At 34.0% G+C, this 25,738-nt stretch overlaps 1 protein-coding gene across 1 annotated transcript in view; it reads right to left on the bottom strand.

Moving 5' to 3' along the window:
- LOC127711389 (uncharacterized) overlaps positions 1-25,428 on the bottom strand; it is a 35,700-nt gene extending 10,272 nt beyond the window's left edge. The window contains exons 1-4 of the mRNA XM_052217426.1: positions 25,136-25,428; positions 17,118-17,274; positions 5,759-5,907; positions 1,953-2,082 (exon numbers count right to left, since the gene is read on the bottom strand). Of these exons, the coding sequence (XP_052073386.1) occupies positions 1,953-2,082; positions 5,759-5,907; positions 17,118-17,274; positions 25,136-25,232 (533 nt within the window). The 5' untranslated portion in view covers positions 25,233-25,428. The remainder of the gene's footprint in view (positions 1-1,952; positions 2,083-5,758; positions 5,908-17,117; positions 17,275-25,135) is intronic.
- Positions 25,429-25,738: the final 310 nt, after the last annotated feature.

The raw sequence follows: 25,738 nt of genomic DNA, 5'->3' as shown, positions 1-25,738 counted from the left end.
ATCTTACCTCCTATACATTTCTAGGAATATGATTGGTTAAAAGCGACCGCGTGGAGACCCTGTATATTTCATATGGATTAGTAGTCGGTTTTTTTATACAGGGATAGTAGTGGTGTTACGTCCCTTTATAAAAACGACACGGCGTCGAGGACCGACCAACAGATAAAGAACTTGATGATGAACGATTGAAATAAATTCAGAAAACACATTACAAAGCTATAGGCCATTAGTCGAAATGCCTCATGTTAAAATAGTCGGTAAGATCGCTCTCACCCCATATGGAATTTACTGACCCTATATATATCGTATTAGGTCACTAGCAAACTGTGTAACTAATAATATGTGTTCACCTGGACGCTGTATTTTTAACTTCAATGTTTGTCAGTCTGTAACTTTGATTTGTATGATATTTAGACTGCATGACTATATTATAATATATTACTCGAAGTCCATACAACTAATTATAACCCTCTAAAAATTAAAAAAAATAATGTGGATAGTGTCCACATGCGGACACAGATGATGCCCCCGCTTGCATATCATATAGTTATAAAGGGACATAACTGAAGAACGGTAAAAGTGACGCTACCCAAATTTGAACTTGATCTGAGTTTTGTGGTAATAAGCATTGAGTGTAAGTCTCATATCATTTGGTTGAGGCTAACTTAAGTAGAGAACAGAAACTAAAAATTCAGCAATTTTTCTATTTGTAAACACGCATAACTCTAGAACGGTTGTGTATAAGTTTTATAACATTTGGTTGAGACAAACTAAAGTTAGAGAACGGAAACGAAAAATTCAGCAATTTTTATGTTTATAAAGGGACATAACCCAAGAATGGTAAAAGTGTCGCCACCAAATTTCGTACTTAATCTGTATTATGTAGTAATAAGCATTGTGTATAAGTTTCATAACATTTGGTTGAGGCAAACTAAAGTTAGAAAACGGAAACAAATAAAAAATGATCTTAGTTTTGTGGTAATGCATATTGTGTGTAGGTTTCATAATGTTTGGTTGGGGCAAACTTAAGTTACAGAATGGAAACTAAACATTTTGCAATCTTTCGATTTATAAAGGGCATAACTCAATAATGGTTAAAGTGACACTACCCAAATTCAACTTGATCTGTGTTTTATCAGTGGAAGTCAAAATTAAACATTACATTGTATAAAGCGATCATTGTAGTTGATTCAACTATAATCATGGACAAAGAAAGATAACTCCAATTTTAAAAATAACTTGATATTTAGAAGAAAATAAAAATTTTGCAATTTTTCCATTTATGAAGGAGCATAACTCTAGAACAGTTAAAGTGACGCCACCAAAATTCAAACTTGATCTGTGTTTTGTGGTAATAAGCATTGTGTTTAAGTTTCATAACATTTGGTTGAGGCAAACTTAAGTTAGAGAACGGAAACTAAAGATTTGCAATTTTTCCATTTATAAAGGGGCATAATTCTAGAACGGTTAAAGTGACGCCACCAAAATTCAAACTTGATTTGTGTTTTGTGGTAATAAGCATTGTGTATAAGTGTCATAATATTTGATTGAGGCAAACTCAAGTTAGAGAACGGAAACCAATTTTGGGACGTACGTTCGTGTACGTACGTACAGACGGACAAGGGTAAACCTTAATGCCCCCACCGCTACGGCGGGGGCATAAAAAAACGTATTTTCCTAGACCGAATCATGGTTTTAAATAGGCCAATTTTTGTTTTCAATGCTCTTAAACTACCTACTTGATTTGGCCCTTCATCTTTCTTTTTTTTTGGGGCGTCACTGATGTGTCCAGTGTAGACAAAACGCTCGTCTTGCGTAACAATTATAATCCTGATATCTTTGAGATTCTTTAAGTATTCTGTTTTAAACGCAATTGCTGTATTCAAATAGATATTTTTTAATCTTTAAATCACTGGTACGTTTGAGAAGAATTTTACAATGTTTCTACTTACCTACATAGCTGAGGTAGTGATTTGTCGTCAAATCGTGACATAAGTCTAACAGAAGTGTTCATTGTGTCCTCAAAACATCGTTCGGAATAACTTCCAGACGTCAGGAAACACGTCATATGTCTGGCATAAACTGCAATAAAGAATAACTCCCAGATGTCAGGAAACACGTCATGTGTCGGGTATAAACTGCAATAAAGAATAACTCCCAGACGTCAGGAAACACGTCATATGTCTGGCATACACTAAAATAAAGAATAACTTCCAGACGTCAGAAAACACGTCATGTGTCGGGTATGAACTACAACAAAGAATAATTTTCAGACGTCAGGAAACACGTCATATGTCTGGCATACACTACAACAAAGAATAACTTTCAGACGTCAGGAAACACGTCATATGTCTGACATACACTACAATAAAGAATAACTTCCACACGTCAGGCAACACGTCATATGCCTGGCATAAACTACAATAAAGAATAACTTCAAAACATCAGAAAACGCGTCATATGTCTGGCATAGACTACAATAAAGAATAACTGTTTTTTAATACGGATTAGCCATGTATAAATACATGATATATTGTATCTATTAATTTCAGGGACCATATACTGGTACTCATATCAAAAACGGAGTTTAATCTTAAGGTAAGATCGAGACAAACAGTTGTTATATCCAAATATACATAAAAAAAATGTAGCAGTGGAAAAAAAAGAGATTAAAAAACCAAGCAGAAAACTAGCAACTAGCAATAATCAGTTAAAAGAGCACATGTTGAGTACGTATGTATGAGATAACAAACCTTTTTCAAAAACTGACATCTAGGGCTTACTATACATTTTCAAGAGCCGCATTATTGGAAGTTCTAAATCGTTCAATATCTGTACAAGTTGCGAATAACCCATTCAGGGCGATCGGAGATATCGCAACAACATCAAGTACTTGAAAAAGACAAGAACTTAAAAATAGACAAGTGCTATAATTGTTTTACTAAGAATAATTACATAATTGATAAGATAGAAACTTTAAGTGAAGAATAATGTAATAAATTATGCTATTGCTGAAGTACTTATGTCTTTAAAATACATTCCATTGCGTAAACTCAAAGAAAATTGTTCAAAACGCCAGATATGCATTTGAAATCAAACAGGATAGATCAATTTTGCCATATCTTAACTTAAAAATTTATAATGTTTTTTACACAATCAAATAAAAGTATTTTTATGATATTAACAATGTCTTTTTTTCAGGATTTTTATAAGGTCTAATAGGCTTATAAAGGTCATAAGTCACAATAAAACTATAGGTGATACACCCTCCTTCTACATGATATACCGAAAATTAGCTTTATATATATTTAAGTGGTCTAATGACAGCGATAAGTGACGAAAATTGTCATTTCATAACAAATTCAAGTGGTTTCACTTACATTAAAAATATGTCATTTCAAACAAAACTCATTATGTAAAAGAATTCAAAATATTATAAATTTTGTCCGACCAAAGCGCTTTTATGGATTAACCTTCGTCATTTACGCTCAAATCTTAAAAAACAAATTGAAAGCCAAGTATAAGTACTTGAATACACTTGAGGAGCAATGTGACAAAAAGGGACCAATGGTTAATAACTTCTATGTCATTTGGTCTCTGGTAGAAAGTTGTCTCATTTCAATTATACCACTTTTTCTTATTCTTATATTTATAATAAATAAGAAGATGTGGTATGAGTGGTTGGTCAAAGTACGGCCTTCAACACGGAGCCTTGGCTCACACCGAACAGCAAGCTATAAAGGGCCCCAACATGTCTAGTGTAAAACAATTCAAACAGGAAAACCAACGGTCTAATCTATATAAAAAACGAGAAACGAGAAACACCTATGAACCACACTCACAAACGACAACCACTGAACAACGGACTCCTGACTTAGGACAGGTGCATAAAAATGCAGCGGTTTAAACATTTTAACAGGCGCCAACCTTCACCCTAACCTGAGACAGTAGTGTAGCATTACAACATAAAATGACACACTATAAAATATCAATTGAAATTGCTTAACTCGATCAAAAAGACATTTTAAGAAAACAAGTAACTATACACTGAACGAATAAGTTTGATCTATGACACAATATAAATACAGTATTAAAACGTAGGTGCCTATATAACATAGACGTTACAGGTAGTAATAAAAAAGATGTAGGAAGAGTGTAAATAAGACAACTCTTACCTGGGACAAAATGGCGTTAAAAACTTAAATAAAACGACGTACACAGATAAATCTAAATATAATAATTAACAAATTTGTTGTTCAGAGCACGAGTACAAAAGTGAAAATTTATCGTCATACTACATACTTATCAAAGGTGGTACATATTAAAAATAGTGAGACGAGATACAACACAAAATAAGTAAACATTGGATTACAGAAATGCATTATAAAATTGTGTCAACAGGTCAAATTAACACGAAAGTAAGATTTGAGAGTACTCGCAGTTACTGAAAGCTAGTTAAAAGCCAAAAACAATAAACAATAAAAAAAATCATGCATTAGAGACTGAAATCAATTAAAACACATCCCAGGTATGTAGTGTTTTAACGCCATGGACAGTCAGAGAAGACATGACTTGTGCAATGCCGAAATAAATGTATCGACAGGCAGTAGGATCGTTAGGATTTAACCTTATAACAAATATGTATCATGTTATATTTAGATAAAGCAATCTCTAAATAGAAAATTAACGTGGATCTGTATTTATACATCCCAAAAACCATTCGAAAAGAATACAAATTTAGTTATGTTTTAATTTATTGATGACAAAATCGATGTTAGTGCCAATGTAAACAATACTAGTATTCAAAGATCTTATTACAACATTAATAAGATAATTGCATGAATTGCCAACTCCATCTCAGGAAATGGAACCTTAGTTTCCTAATATTTTTCAAATTTATTAGCAGATATTCAAGAAAGGTAAAGTATGAATCATGTCAGTAACGAAGCACTGACTACTGAGCTCATGATACCATCGGGGACCAACAGTCCATCAGCAACAGTAACGTGATGTGTACAAATGCTTAACACCTTATAATAACTATATACCATTTTTTATATATATATAAATACCAAACATCAGCTTAATAGTTCCAAGGAAAGGTAACGAATACGAAACATTCATCGGATGTTTGATACCAATATGCCCAGTGATGTTGGAGGAGGTTGCCAACGAATGCCAAGTGACGAAGAAAAGAATACATGATCCATTCGATCATGTGACCTAAAAATATATTAAAACTTTGAACATCAAGTTTAAGCTTGGTCGCCGTCTGTCATAATTGTTTTTCGTTTATTGATTTTAGCTAAAATCAACCCGTCGGTTTTCATCTTTTGAATTGTTTCACGGTTTGTCATCCACGAGCATTGTATAGCTTCCTTCACGATGTCGGCTTTTCCCCTGTAAAAGACCTTACTTTCACCTGTAGTTTTAAACTCGCTGTCCTTTGGTCTTTGCCCAATATTTGTCACCTTGTCAATCATACAAAATATCCATATTTCTATATCAAAGAAATAAAGTAGATGAAGCCAGATAATTATGAGGTTATATAAAAGCTTAAATATTACGAGTATTACACATAAATAACGCAAAAAAGACTTCCTTTGGAACCCCCTATCACCCTCAGCTTTAAAATTTTGTCTTGGTTTCTCATCGTGAAAAGCACACAATGTTTCACATCACTGATTCAAAAAATAAGCCCTTGATAACTTCAAACGGTTTCTGAGTTTTAATTAGCTGATGTTTTTTACTTTCTTACCTTCGTATAAGGCATCATCTTTACACAATTCGCTAAGTTCTTCTCTCGCTCCTTCAAAATGAAACAATGTAACTTCTATCTTTTCATGCAGTGTGGATGGGCATTTTTTCTTCAAAGTATCTACACATGTCATTGACTGAATATATGAACTGTAAAGTAAATGAAACCGATTTACGCTAACTTTTCTTCTAGTATTAGTAATAACAAATACCCATACATATCTAAATCTATAGCGCTGTAGAATATTCATATTTCATTATAAATATAGATATTATGAAAAGTCTAAAGTAAAAGAAATAAATAGGGAAGGTGTCCATGGCACACAAATGATGCTCCCGCTTGCATATAACGTTATAAAGGGACATAACTTAGGAACAGTAAAAGTGACGCTACCAAAATTTGTACTTGATCTGAGTTTTGTGGAAATAAGCTTTGTGTATAAGTTTCATAACATTCGGTTGAGGCAAACTTAAGTTAGCATGGTAAGAGAACGGAAACGAAAAATTCAGCAATTTTTTTATTTGCAAAGGGGCATAACTCTAGAACCGTAAAAGTGACGTCACCAAAATTCAAATTTTATCTGTGTTTTATGGTAATAAGCATTGCGCATAAGTTTCATAACATTTAGTTGAGGCAAACTTAAGTTAGAGAACGGAAACGAAAAATTAAGCAATTTTTCCATTTGTAAAGATGAAGAACTCTAAAACGGTAAAAGTGACGCCACCAAAATTCAAAAACTTGATCTGTGTTTTTGTGGTAATAAGCATTGTGTATAAGTTACATAACATTTGGCTGAGGCAAACTAAAGTAAGAGAAAGGAAACGAAAAATTCAGCAATTTTTTCATTTCTGATGGGGATTAACTCTAGAACGGTAAAAGTGACGCCACCAAAATTCACACTTGATCTGTGTTTTGTGGTAATAAGCATTGTATATAAGTTACATAAAATTTGGTTGAGGCAAACTAAAGTCAGAGAACGGAAACAAAAATTAAGCATTTTTTCCATTTGTAAAGGAGCATAACTCTAAAACGGTAAAAGTGACGCCACCAAAATTCAATAAAATGCTTCGCTGGGCACAGCTTGATACGACCGCAGAGGTCGAACCCTGAACAGTTGGGGCAAGTATGGACACAACATTCAAGCTTGATACAGCTCTGAATTTGGATTGTGATTAAATATTTGACACAGCATAGGTTTCTGACACAGAAAGAATGTGGTCTAAGAACTTCAATTCTTTTAATTTACCTATTATGGTCAAATGTCCAAAATAAAAATACATGGTTAGATTCAGCATATCAAAGAACCCCATATATTCAATTTTTGTTGAAATCAAACAAAGTTTAATTTTGGACCCCAACTTGGACCAACTTGAAAACTGGTCCCATAATCAAAAATCTAAACACATGTTTAGATTCAGCATATCAAAGTACCCCAAGAATTCAATTTTTGTTAAAATCAAACTAAGTTTAATTTTGGACCCTTTGGACCTTAATGTAGACCAATTTAAAAAAACGGGACCCAAAATTAAAAATCTAAAAACACGGCTAGATTTGGCATATCAAAAAACCCCAATAATTCAATTTTTGATGAAATCAAACAAAGTTTAGTTTTGGACCCTTTTGACCTCAATTTGAACCAATTTGATAGCGGGCCCACAAATAAAAAATCTAAATACATGGTAAGATTCAGCATATCAAAGAACCCCATATATTCAATTTTTGTTGAAATCAAACAAAGTTTAATTTTGGACCCCAATTTGGACCAACTTGAAAACTGGGCCAAAAATCTAAAATCTAAATACATGTTTAGATTCAGCATATCAAAGAACCCCATATATTCAATTTTTGTTGAAATCAAACAAAGTTTAATTTTGGACCCCAACTTGGACCAACTTGAAAACTGGCCCATAATCAAAAATCTAAACACATGTTTAGATTCAGCATATCAAAGAACCCCAAGAATTCAATTTTTGTTAAAATCAAACTAAGTTTAATTTTGGACCCTTTGGACCTTAATGTAGACCAATTTAAAAAACGGGACCCAAAATTAAAAATCTAAATACACGGTTAGATTTGGCATATCAAAGAACCCCAATAATTCAATTTTTGATGAAATCAAACAAAGTTTAATTTTGGACCCTTTTGACCTCAATATGAACCAATTTGATAGCAGGGTCCACAAATAAAAAATCTAAATACATGGTTAGATTCAGCATATCAAAGAACCCCATATATTCAATTTTTGTTGAAATCAAACAAAGTTTAATTTTGGACCCCAATTTGGACCAACTTGAAAACTAAGCCAAAAATCTAAAATCTAAATACATGTTTAGATTCAGCATATCAAAGAACCCCATATATTCAATTTTTGTTAAAATCAAACAAAGTTTAATTTTGGACCCTTTGGACCTTAATGTAGACCAATTTGAAAACTGGACCCAAAATTAATAAAATGCTCCGCAGGGCGCAGCTTGATACGACCGCAGAGGTCGAACCCTGAACAGTTGGGGCAAGTATGGACACAACATTCAAGCTTGATACAGCTCTGAATTTGGATTGTGATTAAATATTTGACACAGCATAGGTTTCTGACACAGAATGAATGTGGTCTAAGAACTTAAAAATTTTAAATTGGACATTCACCTATTATGGTCCAATATCCAAAATCTAAATACATGGTTAGATTCAGCATATCAAAGAACCCCAAGAATTCAATTTTTGATGAAATCAAACAAAGTTTAATTTTGGACCCTTTTGACCTCAATGTGGACAAAGTTGATAACGGGGCCCAAAAATCAAAAATCTAAATACATGGTTAGATTCAGCATATCAAAGAACCCCATATATTCAATTTTTGTTGAAATCAAACAAAGTTTAATTTTGGACCCCGATTTGGACCAACTTGAAAACTGGGCCCATAATCAAAAATCTAAATACATGTTTAGATTCAGCATATCAAAGAACCCCAAAAATTCAATTTTTGTTAAAATCAAACTAAGTTTAATTTTGGACCCTTTGGACCTTAATGTAGACCAATTTGAAAACGGAACCAAAAATTAAGAATCTAAATACACGATTAGATTCGGCATATCAAAGAACCCCAATAATTCAATTTTTGATGAAATCAAACAAAGTTAAATTTTTGACCCTTTGGACCTCAATGTGGACCAATTTAAAAACGGGGCCAAAAATCCAAAAACTTAATACACGGTCAGATTCAGCATATTAAAGAACCCCAAGAATTCAAGAATAAAACCCCATTGAAATTGATCAAGAAATAAGCAATTTATACGAAGTATCTTCTTTTGCACAATACTGTGCAATTGAATATTTCTTGCTATTGTGCAATACTGTACAATTGACAATTTCTTACAATTTCTTGCTATTGCACAATATTGTGCTATTGGATATTTCTTGCTATTGCGCAATACTGTGCAATTGAAGATTTCTTGCTATTGCGCAATACTGTGCAATTGAAGATTTCTTGCTATTGTGCAATACTGTGCAATTGAAAATTTCTTGCTATTGCACAATACTTATTATATGATAATTTACACATCCTGTTTGGTGTGTATCTCCTACCATATCATTATTATTTGCTTTTAAATATTAATCAGAAATAACCAACTTAAAATGGAAAATTTTAAAAGAAAAAAAAAAGGAAAAAAAGAAAAAAAAAGAAAAAAAAAAAATCCCCCCCCCAAATTTTTTGAACCCCCTTATGATTCATCACCCCCAAACTCAATCCCAGCCTTCCCTTTGTGGTATGGTACCTTGCAGTACAATTTCAGAGAGATCCATACACTTGAACACAAGTTATTGTCTGGAAACTAGAAAAATGCTTATTTTTGGCCCCTTTTTGGCACCCAATTCCTAAACGTTTCGGGCAATTACCCCCAAACTAAATTCCAGCTTTCCCTTTGTGATATAGAACCTTGTAGTACTATTTCAGAAATATCCAAACACTTACACACAAGTTATTGTCATGAAACTAGAAAAATGCTTGTTTTTTGCCCCTTTTTTGGCCCCTAATTCCTAAAATTTTGAGGCAATTACCCCCAAAATCAATCCCAACCTTCCTTTCGTGGTATTGAACCTTATGGTAAAATTTCATGGAGATCCATTCACTTAAACTAAAGTTAAAGTGCGAAAACCAATTTGTCTTCGGACGACGCCGGACGACGCCAGACGACGACGACGACGACGACGACGACGACGACGACGACGACGACGACGACGCCAACGTCATACCAATATACGACCAAAAAATTTTTAATTTTTGCGGTCGTATAAAAATCTAAATACACGGTTAGATTCGGCATAACAAATAAATAAATGTGGTCAAAGATTTTACAAATCTAATGCGCCATACTGGTCTTCCTTTATAAATATGCATTTCTTTAAACATAATTTAAAAGCAGTGTAAGGGAAGTAACCAAAACGTTGTATTTGGATTACCTCCCTTACACTGTTTTAAATTATCTTAATTGTTCATTAACCATTACTTTATACATAATTTAAAAGCAGTGTAAGGGAGATAATTTCAATGATGTATTTGATTTATCTCCCTTACACTGCTTTAAATTATGTTTTGTACTAAAGTATTTGTCCATTAATGAGGACAACCTTGTTTTTCCCCCTTTTTTGCACCTAATTCTTAAACGGTTTGAGCAATAACCCCCCAAAGCAAATCCTAACCATCCCTTTGTGGTATGGAAACTTGTAGTATAATTTCAGAGAGATCCATACACCGTTCCACAGTTATTGTCTGGAAACTAGAAAATGCTTATTTTTGGCCCCTTTTTGGCCCCTAATTCCTTAACTGTTGGCACCTTAACCCCAAAAATCAATCCCCACCTTCCTTTTGTGGTATTGAACCTTATGGTAAAATTTCATAGAGATCCATTCACTTAAACTAAAGTTAGAGTGCGTAAAAAAAAATGCGTCTTCGGACGACGACGCCGGACGACGACGACGACGCCGGACGACGACGACGACGACGACGACGACGACGACGCCAACGTCATACCAATATACGACCACAAAAATTTGTTTGCGGTCGTATAAAAACTTGATCTGTGTTTTTGTGGTAATAAGCATTGTGTACAATGTATAAGTTACATAACATTTGGTTGAGGCAAACTAAAGTAAGAGAAAGGAAACGAAAAATTCAGCAATTTTTCCATTTCTGATGGGACATAACTCTAGAACGGTAAAAGTGACGCCACCAAAATTCACACTTGATCTGTGTTTTGTGGTAATAAGCATTGTATATAAGTTACATAAAATTTGGTTGAGGCAAACTAAAGTTAGAGAACAGAAAAGAAAAATTCAGCAATTTTTCCATTTCTGAAGGGCATAACTCTAGAACGGTAAAAGTGACGCCACTAAAATTCAAACTTGATCTATGTTTTGTGGTAATAAGCATTGTGTATAAATTTCATATCATTTGGTGGAGGCAAACTAAAGTCAGAGAACGGAAACAAAAATTCAGCATTTTTTCCATTTGTAAAGGAGCATAACTCTATAACGGTAAAAGTGACGCCACCAAAATTCAAACTAGATCTGTGTTTTGTGGAAATAAGCTTTGTGTATAAGTTTCATAACATTCGGTTGAGGCAAACTTAAGTTAGCATGGTTAGAGAACGGAAACGAAAAATTCAGCAATTTTTCCATTTGCAAAGGGGCATAACTCTAGAACCGTAAAAGTGACGTCACCAAAATTCGAATTTTATCTGTGTTTTGTGGTAATAAGCATTGCGCATAAGTTTCATAACATTTAGTTGAGGCAAACTTAAGTTAGAGAACGGAAACGAAAAATTAAGCAATTTTTCCATTTGTAAAGATGAAGAACTCTAAAACGGGAAAAGTGACGCCACCAAAATTCAATAAAATGCTTCGCTGGGCGCAGCTTGATACGACCGCAGAGGTCGAACCCTGAACAGTTGGGGCAAGTATGGACACAACATTCAAGCTTGATACAGCTCTGAATTTGGATTGTGATTAAATATTTGACACAGCATAGGTTTCTGACACAGAAAGAATGTGGTCTAAGAACTTCAATTTTTTTAATTTACCTATTATGGTCCAATGTCCAAAATAAAAATACATGGTTAGATTCAGCATATCAAAGAACCCCATATATTCAATTTTTGTTGAAATCAAACAAAGTTTAATTTTGGACCCCAACTTGGACAAACTTGAAAACTGGTCCCATAATCAAAAATCTAAACACATGTTTAGATTCAGCATATCAAAGTACCCCAAGAATTCAATTTTTGTTAAAATCAAACTAAGTTTAATTTTGGACCCTTTGGACCTTAATGTAGACCAATTTAAAAAACGGGACCAAAAAATTAAAAATCTAAAAACACGGTTAGATTTGGCATATCAAAGAACCCCAATAATTCAATTTTTGATGAAATCAAACAAAGTTTAATTTTGGACCCTTTTGACCTCAATATGAACCAATTTGATAGCGGACCCACAAAATAAAAAATCTAAATACATGGTAAGATTCAGCATATCAAAGAACCCCATATATTCAATTTTTGTTGAAATCAAACAAAGTTTAATTTTGGACCCCAATTTGGACCAACTTGAAAACTGGGCCAAAAATCTAAAATCTAAATACATGTTTAGATTCAGCATATCAAAGAACCCCATATATTCAATTTTTGTTGAAATCAAACAAAGTTTAATTTTGGACCCCAACTTGGATTAACTTGAAAACTGGTCCCATAATCAAAAATCTAAACACATGTTAAGATTCAGCATATCAAAGAACACCAAAAATTCAATTTTTGTTAAAATCAAACTAAGTTTAATTTTGGACCCTTTGGACCTTAATGTAGACCAATTTAAAAAACGGGACCCAAAATTAAAAATCTAAATACACGGTTAGATTTGGCATATCAAAGAACCCCAATAATTAAATTTTTGATGAAATCAAACAAAGTTTAATTTTGGACCCTTTTGACCTCAATATGAACCAATTTGATAGCAGGCCCACACATAAAAAATCTAAATACATGGTAAGATTCAGCATATCAAAGAACCCCATATATTCAATTTTTGTTGAAATCAAACAAAGTTTAATTTTGGACCCCAATTTGGACCAACTTGAAAACTGGGCCAAAAATCTAAAATCTATATACATGTTTAGATTCAGCATATCAAAGAACCCCATATATTCAATTTTTGTTGAAATCAAACAAAGTTTTATTTTGGACCCCAACTTGGACCAACTTGAAAACTGGGCCCATAATCAAAAATCTAAACACATGTTTAGATTCAGCATATCAAAGAACCCCAAGAATTCAATTTTTGTTAAAATCAAACTAAGTTTAATTTTGGACCCTTTGGACCTTAATGTAGACCAATTTAAAAACGGCACCCAAAATTAAAAATCTAAATACATGGTTAGATTTGGCATATCAAAGAACCCCAATAATTCAATTTTTGATGAAATCAAACAAAGTTTAATTTTGGACCCTTTGGACCTCAATATGAACCAATTTGATAGCGGGTCCACAAATAAAAAATCTAAATACATGGTTAGATTCAGCATATCAAAGAACCCCAAGAATTCAATTTTTGATGAAATCAAACAAAGTTTAATTTTGGACCCTTTTGACCTCAATGTGGACAAAGTTGATAACGGGGCCCAAAAATCAAAAATCTAAATACATGGTTATATTCAGCATATCAAAGAACCCCATATATTCAATTTTTGTTGAAATCAAACAAAGTTTAATTTTGGACCCCGATTTGGACCAACTTGAAAACTGGGCCCATAATCAAAAATCTAAATACATGTTTAGATTCAGCATATCAAAGAACCCTAAAAATTCAATTTTTGTTAAAATCAAACTAAGTTTAATTTTGGACCCTTTTGATCTTAATGTAGACCAATTTGAAAACGGAACCAAAAATTAAGAATCTAAATACACGGTTAGATTCGGCATATCAAAGAACCCCAATAATTCAATTTTTGATGAAATCAAACAAAGTTAAATTTTGGACCCTTTGGACCCTCAATGTGGACCAATTTAAAAACGGGGCCCAAAATCCAAAAACTTAATACACGGTTAGATTCAGCATATTAAAGAACCCCAAGAATTCAAGAATAAAACCCCATTGAAATTGATCAAGAAATAAGCAATTTATACGAAGTATCTTCTTTTGCACAATACTGTGCAATTGAATATTTCTTGCTATTGTGCAATACTGTACAATTGACAATTTCTTGCTATTGCGCAATATTGTGCTATTGGATATTTCTTGCTATTGCGCAATACTGTGCAATTGAAGATTTCTTGCTATTGCGCAATACTGTGCAATTGAAGATTTCTTGCAATTGTGCAATACTGTGCAATTGAAAATTTCTTGCTATTGCACAATACTTATTATATAATAATTTACACATCCTGTTTGGTGTGTATCTCCTACCATATCATTATTATTTTCTTTTAAATATTAATCAGAAATAACCAACTTAAAATGGAAAATTTTAAAAGAAAAAAAAAAGGAAAAAAAGAAAAAAAAAGAAAAAAAAAAAATCCCCCCCCCCCTAATTTTTTGAACCCCCTTATGATTCATCACCCCCAAACTCAATCCCAGCCTTCCCTTTGTGGTATGGTACCTTGCAGTACAATTTCAGAGAGATCCATACACTTGAACACAAGTTATTGTCTGGAAACTAGAAAAATGCTTATTTTTGGCCCCTTTTTGGCCCCCAATTCCTAAACGTTTCGGGCAATTACCCCCAAACTCAATTCCAGCTTTCCCTTTGTGATATGGAACCTTGTAGTACAATTTCAGAAATATCCAAACACTTACACACAAGTTATTGTCATGAAACTAGAAAAATGCTTGTTTTTTGCCCCTTTTTTGGCCCCTAATTCCTAAAATTTTGAGGCAATTACCCCCAAAATCAATTACAGCCTTCCCTTTGTGATATGGAACCTTGTGGTACAATGTCAGAGAGATCCATACACTTACACACAAGTTATTGTCTGGAAGTTACAAAAATGCTTATTTTTGGCCCCTTTTTGGCCCCTTATTCCTTAACTGTTGGTACCATAACCCCCAAAATCAATCCCAACCTTCCTTTCGTGGTATTGAACCTTATGGTAAAATTTCATGGAGATCCATTCACTTAAACTAAAGTTAGAGTGCGAAAACCAATGTGTCTTCGGACGACGCCGGACGACGCCAGACGACGACGACAACGACGACGACGACGACGACGACGACGCCAACGTCATACCAATATACGACCAAAAAATTTTCAATTTTTGCGGTCGTATAAAAACTTGATCTGTGTTTTTGTGGTAATAAGCATTGTGTATAAGTTACATAACATTTGGCTGAGGCAAACTAAAGTAAGAGAAAGGAAACGAAAAATTCAGCAATTTTTTCATTTCTGATGGGGCATAACTCTAGAACGGTAAAAGTGACGCCACCAAAATTCACACTTGATCTGTGTTTTGTGGTAATAAGCATTGTATATAAGTTACATAAAATTTGGTTGAGGCAAACTAAAGTCAGAGAACGGAAACAAAAATTCAGCATTTTTTCCATTTGTAAAGGAGCATAACTCTAAAACGGTAAAAGTGACGCCACCAAAATTCAAAAACTTGATCTGTGTTTTGTGGTAATAAGCATTGTGTACAATGTATAAGTTACATAACATTTGGTTGAGGCAAACTAAAGTAAGAGAAAGGAAACGAAAAATTCAGCAATTTTTCCATTTCTGATGGGGCATAACTCTAGAACGGTAAAAGTGACGCCACCAAAATTCACACTTGATCTGTGTTTTGTGGTAATAAGCATTGTATATAAGTTACATAAAATTTGGTTGAGGCAATCTAAAGTTAGAGAACAGAAAAGAAAAATTCAGCAATTTTTCCATTTCTGAAGGGGCATAACTCTAGAACGGTAAAAGTGACGCCACTAAAATTCAAACTTGATCTATGTTTTGTGGTAATAAGCATTGTGTATAAATTTCATATCATTTGGTGGAGGCAAACTAAAGTCAGAGAACGGAAACAAAAATTCAGCATTTTTTCCATTTGTAAAGGAGCATGACTCTATAACGGTAAAAGTGACGCCACTAAAATTCAAACTGGATCTGTGTTTTGTGGAAATAAGCATTTTGTATAAGTTTCATATTATTTGGTGGAGGCAAACTAAAGAAAGAGAACGGAAACGAAAAATTTAGCAATTTTTCCATTTCTGAAGAGGCATAATTCTAGAACGGTAAAAGTGACGCCACCAAAATTCAAACTTGATCTGTGTTTTGTGGTAATAATCATTGTGTATAAGTTTCATAACATTTGGTTGAGGTAAACTAAAGTTAGAGAACGGAAACGAATTTTTGGACGTACAGACGGACAAGGGTAAAACTTAATGCCCCCCTCCGCTACGGCGGGGGCATAAAAATGGGATTGTTAATTCATTAACTTCAATCCATGTTACAATTTTTGAATATTCATACACACGAGAAAGGTCTATCGTATTCATTTGACTTTCACATTTGGACTACTAAGTATTGCATTATTAGTGTTGCTCCCAAGGGTGACTTGGGAATAGTAATATAGTCACTTTGGTCTTCTTCCGACTGGCAGTTAAACCCTTGCCAAAGTGGGGCGTCCGTTTGGCTGTGCGGGATGTACAAGTATGCAGCCACGTCCGACGAGAATGAAGACGTTAAATCCGATGCCTCTTGTAAAGAGAGTGACACGCTCTCTGTACGGTAAGAACTCTTGCAACAACTCTTTGATGGGGCCTATTGCAAGGCAAAATTTCCCCGATCTTCATCCCGGACGGCCTCTATTACAGGAACTACCAATTGTATCTATTGTTAATTTGTTCTCGTTCTGAACATGCATGGAATATTTGCCACTGGACATTAAGCAATCTAACAATCAATCAATCATTATTAGTGTTAATACATGTAGCATAGTTTGCTATATCGTATGTCTGTCCATCGTATTTCAGACGATCATATATCTTACTAATTTGGATCTTGCTATGCGCACTATAAATCTACTTATACTACAGTTTTTATATCTCACATCCCTTATCATATATGCATTCAGACACTTAAATAGGTTCTGAAAAATTACTGGAAATAACAAACGAAGGCACATTGGGAAAGATTAATGTTTGTCCCGCAAACTCCTAAAACTGAAACGTCTTCTGTCCTGTTAATCACTTTTGTAGGTGAGAAAATAATTACATTTGAAAAGTGGCAAATATTTCTAAAGAGTGTAATTGTTTATGTGTAACCATTTGTCTGTATATAGTTGTAGTAATTAAGCTGTATTCATCTAAATCAGGAAACGGGGCTTACCTGCAAAAGGCTCTTAGAAGTTCTACATCTACACCAGTAAATAATGTTTCGGAACTTTTTTGCATATTCAACAATTGTGTACTATATCCAGCAAAACATGAGAATGCTTCTCTTTGAACATTACTAGGACATAACGTTCCAATACAAAATGGTAGGACTGAAAATAAACATGTAGATGTTATATCAAGTATGATGTCAGACTAATAATAACCGCCTGGCTGTTTCGTTTTAAAATGTACTTTCTACTTATTAACCTCAAACTATCAGTTTTATTATAGTAGGAAACGCCAACAGAAAACAATGTACCTTCGAGATATCAGCATCTGTAGCCTCTCCAATAACATGTATTGCTTCAATGAAAACGTAAGTATACCATTCTATAGATCTTTGATATAGATATTCAAACACTGACATATTTTTTTAAAAACATTAACCAAAACAAGAAAACAATCAAATTTCCATTTACCGTCACACTGTCGTAGTTCCTGATGGATTCCCGATCAAGTTTAGCAGAGCATGTAGTTAAATAAAGATATCGACGAAGAATTTATCTTGTATAAATCTTAAAACAATATTAGAACAAGTATATATCTAAATGTTTACATCAGTACCTACTAAGAAGCATAATAAGCTCTCAGCATAAAATCACTCTCGTAAAAAGCAATCGGGGCACTTTTATCTACAAATCCTACAGAGGCAATTAAGCTAATTAGACGATTTTAACAGGAATGTTTGCTATGCTATCTAAAGAAATGCGTTTCAACACGAAACGAAAGGTCCAAGTTGAGGTATCTGTAGATAATATATTTTTGATTTGTCTTTTGGTAAAAAAAACAGATTTCTATTTGGTCATTAAATAGATATAACATAAAGACAAGGCTATGAATGAGAGTAACCAACTAGATATCATTGAGATGGGAGCCTCCTCTGTGGGCCCCGCTGTGAATAATGTGTGGTAAAAAATTTGTATCTTTATCATTGGACATGGGGTTGTCAAATGAAACCAAAGTTTTTGACCTTGACCTTTGACCTAGGAAGTTGTACATAAATTATGACACACCCTCTGGTGTTGGTTTATATACATATCAAGTATAAACTTGGAAATCATAACGGTTCTCAAGATATAGAGCGGACACGATCTTTACCATAGGACATGGGGCTGTCAACTAAAACCAAAGTTTTTGACCTTGACCTTTGACCTAGGAAGTTGTACATACATTATGACACACCCTCTGGTGTTGGTTAATATACATATCAAGTATAAACTTTGAAATCATCACGGTTCTCAAGATATAGAGCGGACACGATCTTTACCAAAGGACATGGGGTTGTTAACTAAAACCAAAGTTTTTGACCTTAACCTTTGACCTAGGAAGTTGAACATACATTATGAAACACCCTCTGGTGTTGGTTAATATACATGTCAAGTATAAACTTCGAAATCATAACGGTTCTCTAGATATAGAGCGGACACGATTTGTTACGGACGGATAGACGGACGGACGGACAGACGGACGGACGGACGGACGGACGGACAGACGGACGGACGGACGGACGGACAGACGGACAGATGGACGGACAGACTACTCACTATAGGCCGGCCGCCATTCGGCGGGGCCCTAATTAAAGGTATCTTGGTGAGAATGTTTTTGTATAAGACAATTTCCACATACGTTTGATAAGCTATCAAAGCTTTAAAACAACCATCAATTTGCACAACTACTAAAAAGCAGCACATTAAACGACAGTTCGCTGTTAGGCATTAAATAGCATTGAGAAGGACTCTATGAAACAAATGACAAAAATTTTTCAAGTTTCAAACTATTATGGAAATAACAAGGGGTTAATTAAGCATTCAAATTAGTATCTCCCATCGAGGCTGCGCGAGCAATACACACTCATACAGGTTTTAGAATAGAGTTTAATGTCGGTGAACTAAGTTTTCTTCGACCAAGGCATTAATGAATAAAATGCTCCGCTGGGCGCAGCTTGATACGATGGCAGAGGTCGAACCCTGAACAGTTGGGGCAAGTATGGACACAACATTCAAGCTTGATACAGCACTGAATTTGGATTGTGATTAAATATTTGACACAGCATAGGTTTCTGACACAGAATGAATGTGGTCTAAGAACTTAAAAAAATTTTAATTTACCTATTCAAACCATATCATTATTATTTGCTTTTATATATAAATCAGAAATAACCAATTTAAAATTGAAAATTTTAAAGAAAAAAAAAGGAAAAAAAAGGAAAAAAAGTCCATCCCCCAAATTTTTTGAACCCCCTTATGATTCATCACTCCCAAACTCAATCCTAGCCTTCCCTTTGTGGTATGGTACCTTGCAGTACAATTTCAGAGAGATCCATACACTTGAACACAAGTTATTGTCTGGAAACTAGAAAAATGCTTGTTTTTAGGCCCCTTTTTGGCCCCAAATTCCTTAACGTTTAGGGCAATTACCCCCAAACTCAAACCCAGCTTTCCCTTTGTGATATGGAACCTTGTAGTACAATTTCATAAAGATCCATACACTTACACACAAGTTATTGTCCTGAAGTTAGAAAAATGCATATTTTTTGCCCCTTTTTGGCCCCTAATTCCTAAAATTTTGAGGCAATTACCCCCAAAATCAATCCAAGCCTTCCCTTTCGGGTATGGAACCTTGCAGTACAATTTCAGAGAGATCCATACACTTGAACACAAGTTATTGTCTGGAAACTAGAAAAATGCTTATTTTTGGCCCCTTATTCCTAAACTTTTTGGGCAATTACCCCCAAACTCAATTCCAGCTTTCCCTTTGTGATCTGGAACCTTGTAGTACAATTTCAGAAAGATCCATACACTTACACACAAGTTATTGTCATGAAACTAGAAAAATGCTTATTTTTGGCCCCTTTTTTGGCCCCTAATTCCTAAAATTTTGAGGCAATTACCCCCAAAATCAATCCCAGCATTCCCTTTGTAATATGGAACCTTGTGGTACAATGTCAGAGAGATCCATAGACTAACACACAAGTTATGTCTGGAAGTTACAAAAATGCTTATTTGTGGCCCCTAATTCCTTAACTGTTGATACCATAACCCCAAAAATCAATCCCAACCTTCCTTTTGTGGTATTGAACCTTATGGTAAAATTTCATAGAGATCCATTCACTTAAACTAAAGTTAGAGTGCGAAAACCAATGTGTCTTCGGACGACGACGACGACACCGGACGACGACGACAACGACAACGACGACGACGACGACGACGACGACGCCAACGTCATACCAATATACGACCGCAAAATTTATTTGCGGTCGTATAAAAACCATCTCAAGAGCTTTAGTTTAATCATCAACAGCAGTCGTTGCAATCACATTCTTTAGAATCGAATATGGATATAGGAACAATGGAACATATTTAGTTAATAAAATGCTCCGTTGTGCGCAGCTTGATACGACCCGCAGAGGTCGAACCCTGAACAGTTGGGGCAAGTATGGACACAACATTCAAGCTTGATACAGCACTGAATTTGGATTGTGATTAAATATTTGACACAGCATAGGTTTCTGACACAGAATGAATGTGGTCTAAGAACTTAAAAATTTCTAATTTACCTATTCAAACCATATCATTATTATTTGCTTTTATATATAAACCAGAAATAACCAATTCAAAATGGAAAATTTTAAAGAAAAAAAAAGGAAAAACAGGAAAAAAAAATCCCTCCCCCAAATTTTTTGAGCCCCCTTATGATTCATCAACCCCAAACGCAATCCCAGCCTTCCCTTTGTAGTATGGTACCTTGCAGTACAATTCAGAGAGATCCATACACTTGAACACAAGTTATTGTCTGGAAACTAGAAAAATGCTTATTTTTGGCCCCTTATTCCTAAAAATTTTGGGCAATTACCCCCAAACTCAATTCCAGCTTTCCCTATGTGATATGGAACCTTGTAGTACAATTTCAGAAAGATTCCATACACTTACACACAAGTTGTTGTCATGAAACTAGAAAACTGCTTGTTTTTTGCCCCTTTTTTGGCACCAAATTCCTAAACTTTTGAGGCAATTACCCCCAAAATCAATCCCAGCATTCCCTTTGTGATATGGAAACTTGTGGTACAATGTCAGAGAGATCCATACACTAACACACAAGTTATGTCTGGAAGTTACAAACATGCTTATTTTTGGCCCCTTTTTGGCCCCTAATTCCTTAACTGTTGGTACCATAACCCCCAAAATCAATCCCAACCTTCCTTTTGTGGTATTGAACCTTATGGTAAAATTTCATAGAGATCCATCCACTTAAACTAAAGTTAGAGTGCGAAAACCAATGTGTCTTCGGTCGACGACGACGACGACGACGCCAACGTCATACCAATATACGACCGCAATTTTTTTTTGCGGTCGTATAAAAATAAGGTTGTGTGCAGGTAAAACTAGTTTAACCTATCATATTGTGTGTATGTACCCAGTCATACTGTAAGAAGAAGATGTTTTATTTCCATTAAATGGGCTCACAAGGAGCATAGTACAATATAAGACATTAATGAGACAATAACAAGAAGCATTCTGAGAGTATTGCATGGCAATACATAGTCCCCTACCGGTTAAAAATTAATTGTGCTGGAACAATATGCTAACTTGATCTATAACTTGTCATGGTGTAAACTATATAACAAATATCAAGTCAATAGCTTCAAGCATGATGATAAAAAATGTGGAAAACTGATTATTTAAGTGAATTTTCTAAGTCCAAGGACCATAACTCTGCACACAAAATCATCAGAACAAAATTCGAACTTGGTCTGTAATTTTTCATGATAAAACTATATACCAATTATCAAATCAATATCTTCAAGTATGACGAAAAAAAGTGTGCAAAACTGATTATTTGAGTGAATTTTTCTAAGTCCAAGGACCATAATTCTGCACAAAATCATCAGACCTGAACAAAATTCGAACTCAATCTGTAATTTGTCATGATAAAATAATGTACCAATTATTAAATCAATATCTTCAAGCACGAGGAAAAAAACTGCAGAAAACTGAATATTTGAGTGAATTTTCTAAGTCCAAGGACCATTACTCTGCACAAAATTATCAGACCGGAACAAAATTTGAACTTGATCTGTAACTTGTCATGATAAAACAATATACCAAATATCAAATCAATATCTTAAAGCACGAAGAAAAAAGTGTGGAAAACTGATTTGCCAGACTTCCGGACAGACAGACAGACAGACGGAATGCAAACCTAAAGTCCCCTTCGACTTCGTCGGTAGGGATACATACAAAGAAAAGAAAAGTCAGTTTGAACATCATGAACTACACACATATATAAATATATATAAATATACGTTCAACAATGTTTCTCTCCTTCTCAGGTACACCCCAACATGAAAAAGTTCCTAAAATAAATTGGCAATGTATTGTATATCTAACTTAACTGCAAAAGCCTCCAAGGGACCGTGCTGCATGGCAAGGTGGGAGATAGACTAACAAGGTTTACATGAATGTAAAATAGATAATTTGGTTATGATATTATGAGCAGATGCACAAACCTGGTTTGTCATCCTCGTGCCTGATGCAGAAGGGGTTGATACATATTGTAAGATGACCCGACTGCAAGAGGCACCAAGGGACGATGCTAAATGACATGCCAAAGTTTTCATAGTACGAAATAGAAAAAAACTTAAATATAATGTATTTGGGAATAATTCTGATTGTCAATGATAAAATAAATACAAGAAGGTACATTATTATTATTATAGGTGAGTCTAGGTAACCACCATGCCATCCTCGTGCCTGAAGCAGATAAGCTAGATCTATATTTTGCCTTCATCAATCAGATCACAAAAAGATATTACTATATCAACATTCTCTACATTAAGTAGCCAGATTAGTTTTTGGCTAGGAATCCAGGAGTCGGTTTCACAAAAAAACTTACGACTAAGATTTATCGTAAGTATACTGAATTATTCATGACTTACGATCAAGCTTAATCGTAAGTTTTTTAGTGAAACCGACTCCAAGTGCTTAAAGTTAGGACACAGTAAGTTGATCATGGAGTACATGCAGTGTCTTCTAGTTAAAGATGATGTACATGAAAATGAAAAATGTTTTTCATCATCAATTTCATTTGAGGTGCACCTGAGACATATTCTGTTTTGTCGAGAAACACCATGATATCTACCTTGTTCAAGTCTAAGTCTATGTGAGGAAATACGCAATCGAGTAAAATTTCTCCTCCACTCAGGGGGTCGCAATAAAAAAAGATATCTTTCAAGACATAGTGCTATAGTTACTGTACTTCTCTTTCCCCCATACATCTTTTACCTTCAAACAATGCTCGACAAAAAACATAAGTACATGAAGAAGTCAACTTGACAGCATTTTTTTGTAACAAACGACGACTTCGTGTCTCACCCGATCAGAAATATTTCGTGAAAGAAATTAATCATGCCATAGCGTTTCGTGAAACTTTAAAGTAAGACTAACATTTCAGATTTGGTTCATAGAAACTTCTTTAAAGATAGTAAAAGAAAAAGAAAAAACATAATCAGTTTCACTAAAATATATTTGTTTTAAATTCTGGAATCACTAGCTTCAGAAGCCGTTGCACATTAACTCGCGAAGAACAGAAATCATTGACCATTGGTTTAAGTTTTGAAATGCAATTAAAAGTAAATTAAATGTTTTTAAGACCAGCTGATTAAAATTTAATCAACCTCAATGAGGTCGATTAGATATAACGACTCTTTGACAATTTTAAACGACTCGTTAAATTTAACAAGTTGAACAATATGATAAGGGACGGATTAACGCAGTGTTTTTTTGTATAAATGAATTGTTAGGACACAACTTAGGTTTATTTTACCATTTCAGCAAGGCTTCAAAGTACCTGAAAATCTTAAATAAAACAGTGTAACATTAGTGACATTCATGATTTGAAAACTGTCAGTTGTATCAGGCAGAGGAAGCAATAAAACAAATTTGTTGAAACACATACTGTCCTCTTCGACAGATAAATAAATATTCTTTCATCAGTCTATTTCTCAATAACTTGATAATAGGCTACAAAGACGATTCTGTTGGCATTTTGGACATGTTTACTCCTAAAAAGTAAATTCCAGACCACAAGTTGATGGCCATTCTCTCGTTATTAAGGTCGTTAGAAAAAACCAGTTCATCAGAAAATGTAAACAAAACAGAAATTCCTGTTTGATCACATGGTAATACACATTTTTCCAATGATAAAACGCTGGTTTATCACCAGAATTGTTGAAAGTTCATAGTAAAATGAGAAAAAGATATGTTAAGATTAACATATAAAAATAAATCTAAATTATATTTGTCAAGCCTGTAATTGAACAGACTTGGTACAGAAAAGGCTTACTTTTGGAATAAATTCATCAGATAACTCAAAAACAAAAGGTTTGAGCGGCATTCTTAACAAACATTTGGAGCATAAAAAGGACCGACTAAAACAGCTTGAATCATAGTCGTTTAATTTAGAATCTTAGATTTTATTCAATTACATAATTTATATACAGAAAAGTAAATGCTGATAAATATATCATCATTAGCATAGTACACAAAGAAACGAACGAAGTCTGAAGATTTTGAGAGATTCAATTTAATTATGTAGATTTCATGAAAACTAAATAATAATGTGTAAGAGAAATTTATGTAATATTAAAAAAAGGATAAAAGTCCTAAAATTGATGCAGCCAAATCATTCTGAATCGGGAATGAACCAATACTCTGTACTCTTTTTTGGATAAACATATATATATATAAACAATAGAAAGTGAGTTAAAACATTGTCAGTTGTCTAGCGGCTTTCATCCATATATATATATTTATCGCCTTACAGAATTATATCAATGAAAATAAATGGGCCAAGGATATTCCTTTTTAAAATCTTAATCAGTATAGTATTAACCAACTTTCAACCAAATACTGTTTGAGAATGCATTAAAACAATTGAAATGTTTAATCAAAATAAGTTATGCAAGGAACTCACCTTGTAAAACAACAAACCATTCTAAAATCCATTTAATTTTTGTAATTTGTGGAATTTCTTCAATCCGAAAAGAGAGTAAAACATAATTTCTCCACATACTGAACTGTACATTTGTACCCGTTGAAATTATTATTAAATCAATATTATAGAAAGGCAATTATAACTGTATACAGTTTCTGACCACACGCCGTCTATACTGCGACATGCTGCATATAATAATTGTCTTTACTAACAAGCCACAACACAATTTTGTAGACAATTATGATCCGCCAACAAGTGATTCGTTAACATAAGTAAACACAATTTCTGCCAATCATACCACTCTTAAACATGATAGAAGAAAGTTTGAAGTTTTTCAGATGAAAAGTTTCAACTATTTGTTTTCACCAAATTATCTGTTAGAGATATTTGACTACATCAATCACTGCGACTAACTGATACTAAAAATGATATTCATCTGTTTGTATTTATTTTAGTATCTTTGTGAAGCGTATTTTCTTATTTCAAAAAACGTGTCTTGTAAACATGCATTTTCCATGTTATAATGTGAGATATGAGGTAATGTTCACCTGTTTTGAAAATGAGCACATTTGAGTGATAAAT

This window comes from Mytilus californianus, unplaced genomic scaffold, assembly GCF_021869535.1.
Source record: "Mytilus californianus isolate M0D057914Y unplaced genomic scaffold, xbMytCali1.0.p SCAF_1, whole genome shotgun sequence".
Classification (NCBI taxonomy): domain Eukaryota; kingdom Metazoa; phylum Mollusca; class Bivalvia; order Mytilida; family Mytilidae; genus Mytilus; species Mytilus californianus.
This window is presented reverse-complemented; position numbering and strand designations above follow the sequence as displayed.